Genomic DNA, 6,000 nt, shown 5'->3' on the forward strand with positions numbered 1-6,000 from the left:
TTTTGAATTTAAGGTGAGTGTTTGTGTGTAGGAGAAAAAAAGAGAAAAAGAGTGTAAAAAAAAAAAAATGTGTAAATAGCAGCCCTTTATGTAAAATACCATGTATTGCAAATCAGGGCCATGTCAATAGAAAAAATGTGACGTAAGTATTTAACGATTGCACTAACGGTCGATTAGACGGAGGAGCAAGATAAAAAGAATTTGAAAATTTAAGTTTAACCCAAAGAGAGTCATTCTCATTTGACCCAAATAAAAAAGTGAGAATGCTTAAAATATTTTGAGCCATAATTTAATGTTGTGCTCCAAGCCTCCAACATCCTAATAAGGAGACGTCCTCGCAAGAAAGCTCGATCCAAGTTTGTGAAATACACCAATTCTCAGCCGTCGATAACACTCAAATCCAACAATCATAATCCATTTTTCTCGCCTTCCAAAGTCGGAAAACACAAAACCCGCCGCGTCATCAATCCGAGAGACTACATTCCGCTTAACTACTCTTCCAGACTTGCACAATCCTTCTACCGTCGATTCAAACATAATCTGCGGCTCATACACAACTCAAAACTACGCCACGGATCGCCAATCTTAGCTGTCGATCGAACCCCATCCAACGGTCCACACGGCCCGCTTCAAAGCACAAACACAAAACTCCCAAGTCTCCAACAACCCCTATATAAAAAGCGCACGTCCTCCTCTTCCTCCCTCACAAACTCACAGAGACTGTACATCATCCCAAATTCAAAAATGTCGGGTCGTGGAAAAGGAGGCAAGGGTTTGGGCAAAGGTGGAGCCAAGAGGCACAGGAAGGTGCTCAGAGATAACATCCAGGGCATCACCAAGCCTGCGATTCGCCGTCTTGCTCGTAGAGGAGGTGTCAAGCGTATCAGCGGCCTTATCTATGAGGAGACACGTGGCGTGCTCAAGATCTTTCTTGAGAATGTGATCCGCGACGCCGTGACCTACACTGAGCACGCGAGAAGGAAGACCGTGACGGCCATGGATGTGGTCTATGCGCTCAAGAGGCAGGGCAGGACTCTGTATGGGTTTGGTGGTTAGGGTTTTTAGGGAATTGTAAATGGGGTTAATTGGTGTTGTTGGTACGTTTAGGAAGGTGTTGCGATTTGATGTTTTAGGCTGATTTTGAATGGAAAATGTTCTTGTTTTCTCTTGATTTTGTTAATCTTGATGGTTTTGGCTAATATTTGATTACAGCTCATGAGTTTCATGTTTTTGATATCTTAAAATTTTGATATCTCTAATTAGCAATGTTGCAATTCCAGTTTGTAAAGAACACTGCCAGATGGTGTCTTGAGCTTGAGCTAGCTCTACTGTTTATTTATGGGCCAAAGGCCCATGCTATTAACAGTTTTGGCATTTACCAAGTATGTGGCCCAGTAATAATCTATCTGGGTCAACATTGTGATTAGTTATTTAAGAAGAGCTGTCGTACTGGATTGATTGGCCTACTTGCCTATTTGGGCCAAGTATTTAATGGGCTGAGTGGGCTTTTTATCATAATACCTTCCATATAGGGAAATGATGTTATTATGTTTAGGAGATTTTGGTCTAATGGAAATCATTATAAAAATCTCTTTTATAATGATTTCAATTTGGTAATTTTGGATGAATCCAATGTAATAATGTCTTTTATTAATATACACTTGAAGGTATACAATGTTGTGTTCTCGCCACCTTTTCATATGTATACGTGGTATTAGGACAACAATCGATCTTTGTCAATAAAGCAAAGACAAAAGCTATCTCTATTCCATCCTTGGGTAATTGAAATTTAATTTGGTTACTACCAATTCTACGAGATCCATTGAATCTTCTCCCTAGCACGCTGTTCAATTATATATGTTATTACTTTTCCTTTTTATGTAATAATGTCATCATTTTTCATCTTTAGTTAGGGACAATCATTGGTCATACATTGTTTGAGATTTGGTTGGTTTGCCATACCCTATTGGAGTATTGGGCGCCCAGTGCGTGTGGGCCAGCCCAACACAAGGCAAGCTCAGTAACTAGTGGGTCAGCCCAACACAAGCCTAGCTGATGTTCCCTTGTATCTTCATCTACTTCGTTTCTTTTGTTGCAAAAAGCTTGTATGGGACTGCCACGTGCCAGTTCTGAGCAAGAAAACAACCCAATTAAAAGATAACATATGTCAATTTTGATATAATTTTATTTTTTTTTAATTTCTTGGACACCTGCATGCCATCTTTTATAGTTTTATGTTCTATCATTCAATAAATAGTCTCATACGAGTTTTTTTTTCCCTTAGAGCTGCTTTTGTGTTTGTTCAAAGGATAGCTAGGAAAGTTCTATAAAATCAAGGAGACGATGAGTCCTATATAACCAGTGTCATTAATTAATGCATAAGAACTTGAAAGTGTAAAATATTTTGTATATACCTTTATACCTTTTCATTATAAATCCATGGTTTGGACAATGATCAATTATTGTTGCATGTTTCTTTTGAATTCAATTAATGTTCTTAATTTATATGCAACGTTTCCATCAATCTTTGTCAAGAAATGATGACACAGCTATTCATTCCATTCTTCTCTTGGATAATTGAAGTTATTTTTTTCCAATTAATTCTATGAGATCCTTCGAATCTACGCTAGCTAGCATGTATAGTTCAATCATGTTAAGTTGGTTTGTCCACAAAACAAACAAATTAGAGAGTTCCCTTGTATTCTTCACTTATGCTATGTCATCACTTTTCATCTTTGTTTAGTGATAATAATTCATCAATATATAATTTCTAAATCATTTGCTTAACCTACTCAACATTTATAATATGGGACAATATTATTTGCAAGGTTTGTTCTGGACAATCGTTCACACATAACCAGTATAACTCATTGCTTGTGTACCAAGCAACTGGCATCCCTCGATGTATGTGAAATTCACTATACACTAACGATTACTGACCCATATCGCCTTGTTTTATAAGTTGGCACAACCCATTTAGAGCCCACCCCAGTCGGTCAACACAACTCAAAAGGAGCACAAGCCACCTTAGATTAATTCTTCGCAGACATTATTATTTAAATGAATTGAACTCTTAACCTATCATAATTTTAACTTATTTTCACGATCATGATCATAATCCTAACTTATTTTCACGATCTCTCATCAGGAGCATCACTTGTCTTTGATCAGTGGACAGAGCCTAAACGATGTATCATTGCCTTACAGATCATCTTATCAGTCGCGCGACCTCATGTTTGAAAACACATGAAGATTGTCTCTTTCATTTGAAACGTGCAATTTTGAAAGATTATGGAGGCTCTATTAATCCAATCATTTAAGAAGACGACACAAAGAATGTGAAATAACCGGCTGCAAAGATCCTCAATTGGTTTAGATACTTATCAGATCGAGTGGGTTCGTGGCAACACAGTCAGCTTGTCAATCAAACTTGTCCTACTCATAATATAAGCCAAGTCCAGGTCAACTACTTAGAGCAAATGATCACTATTATTTTGTTAACAACAATAACTGGGTTTATGCATAGAAAAACCCAACTGAAAGCTATATATTCTAGCTGCTTCTTTGTTCCTCCAAAGATTACCATTATCCATTAATTAAAGATTACCCGAAATAAAGTAATCATTTGGCTGAAAATAAATCTTGTGTTTTTTTCTTTACATTTTGAATTCAAGTCGGTGTTTTGGCTATATATGTTAGTGGATTCAGGAATGGGTCCAAAAAGAAACCATTCGGTTTCTTACCTATGTTCAGTGGCGGATCCAGAAATTGAACATCATGGGGTTAAGATATTTCTGCAAACACCTTGAAAGGAATCACTATCTTCTCTCCTTCTCTCCTCTTTCAGACATGTTTGTCAAGATACTACATGAAAGGAACCACTATCTTCTCTCATTCTCTCCTCTTTCAGACATTTCTTCAAACACCTTGCCCCTGCAACTCCACCAACATCCATAAGTTCAAGGGGTCAACCAATTTCCTCAAGCCTAGGATTTTTGGGTTCATGGGGTCAATTGACCCCATTGACCCCATTGTGGATCCGCCAGTGCCTATGTTGGTGAACCAACACTCGTGACAACATACGTTGGGGGATGGATATGCGTGTTATTCACAAATTTAATTTGTTTAGATATATTGGGGAATATTAATTAATAGATCGATGAATCTCACAAATTATTATTGATATGGTTTGCAGACCACAGAATGAATGCATGCATGGGTCCTCTTAGCCTATTCCATCTCAAAATTGTGGTGGCCATGAATCTCTCATATCTAACTATAGAACAGGCCAAAAGGGAACAAGAAAGCAACTTAGCAGGTGATTTTTGTGAAGCACAACTAAAAATGAATCTTAATATCCTAGCAAGGGGAGCCCATGCATGTGGTTCATAGTGAATCCTCACCTTTTTCTAGTGGATGCTTTATTGATCACTTTGACTCACGGACACCTTGCATAGTTGCATATATCAACAAAAAAGGTACGTGCAACTGATCATCAGCGATCACATGCACACTTCCTTAGTCTAGATCTCCATGACATAGAACATCTCTGATCATAAGATCGAATTGACCATTACTGGGGAAGTTTTATAGTACAAATTCGAATATTATGAAAGAAATTGAACTATTCAACTTAAAATTAATTGATAATAAAAGGAGAGACCCAAGAATAATATAAACGCTTATACGCAGATAACTATAATTTGCTAATGTGATACAACATTCCACATTCTCGTATATTAATTGTAAGATTTAAACTATAAGTCCCTATATATTAGTATGGCATACAAATTCCTACTATATATAACATTCACATTATGAATATTGCAGCTAGCCTGCAATAATGCAGTGTACGATCAATCGTTATGATGGCCGGTGATGGAAATCATGGAATGGTGATCCGTAAAAGTTAAGAGTTGGGGTCAAGCTAAAGGAAATATATTGTACCTTCGGATCAGGTTCCTCTCCTGTTCTTGTCAGGAGAAGAACATGGAGAGCCATAATACTGGTGTCCATGGGTCAAATTAATTTTGCATGTGATGAACAAAAATGGCAATCTCTTTGCAAGAGTCTCGTGATTAGTTTGTCCCAAATTGGAGAAAGTTTGATTTTCCTCAGTTTTAAGTGTTTGAATTTGTTGGGTTCTCGATCTTTTGTTGGAAACTTGGAAAGAAATGGCCATGTGGACATAAATGAGTGGAAGAAATTAGACCTTTTGGATTCCCACTGGATTCATACTCATTGCATGAATGAAGCCACATGGAATGTGAACGCCGGTAGGGGTGGGTTTTTTTACCGTATTACCGAAAAAAAACCGCAAATCGTACTGCAAAATACCAAACAGTATGGTATAAAAAGTGTCAAATTCGGTATCGGCAAAAATATCATACCGCACCGCACATAAATGCTATCGGAACGGCTCCCCACATTCAATACCGTCGGTATACCATATCGTACCGCATATTATACATTTAGTCCATTTTTCAAATCTCTCTCATACAATCCAGTTTCAGATCTCTCTCTTCTCTCAGTGTCTCTCTCTCTCTGCGATTCTCTCCAACCTCCACCATCAATCCATCATCTCCACCATTTCTAACTTTGAACCACCACCAGTACCTGATAAATCTGTCTAAGCACTAATTCCAATACCCCAGATCAATTGATTAGTATTATTGTTTTCTGAAATGCCCAAATTAGGTCTTGTCAAACTACGCTCATGGCCGTTATCTTCCATTTTTCATTGAAAGAGCCTTAGAAGAAGTAGTCGAGGCTATATTGGTCCTTAGTTGCTGGCTGCTGCTGCTGCACTCTCCATTAACCATACCACCTTGCTCACCCCCAGTTTGATTAAATGCGTATAACAAACCTGTTGATGGTGTGATTGACTAATCAAACCCACCCATGAAAGGAATTTGCTGCAAATTTCACCACTGATCCACTCCTTGATGATCTCCACCACCACCAGTTGATAAACTATTCATCATGTTGCCACCGATCTCT

The 6,000-nt window shown here is 37.9% G+C and overlaps 1 protein-coding gene across 1 annotated transcript; it reads left to right on the plus strand.

Moving 5' to 3' along the window:
- The first annotated feature begins 705 nt into the window (after nucleotides 1-705).
- LOC147281675 (histone H4) lies at nucleotides 706-1,171 on the plus strand. Its single transcript, XM_086247375.1, has one exon. It carries the CDS (start codon nucleotides 745-747, stop codon nucleotides 1,054-1,056), a length of 312 nt encoding a protein of 103 aa, XP_086103501.1. The 5' UTR covers nucleotides 706-744; the 3' UTR covers nucleotides 1,057-1,171.
- The last annotated feature ends 4,829 nt before the right edge of the window (nucleotides 1,172-6,000 follow it).

Source organism: Dryas octopetala, chromosome 6 (assembly GCF_963921425.1).
Source record: "Dryas octopetala chromosome 6, drDryOcto1.1, whole genome shotgun sequence".
Lineage (NCBI taxonomy): Eukaryota > Viridiplantae > Streptophyta > Magnoliopsida > Rosales > Rosaceae > Dryas > Dryas octopetala.

Bases quoted from the DNA above. Each gene is read 5' to 3' on its own strand.
- LOC147281675 (XM_086247375.1), top strand. From the start codon at position 745: ATGTCGGGTCGTGGAAAAGGAGGCAAGGGTTTGGGCAAAGGTGGAGCC.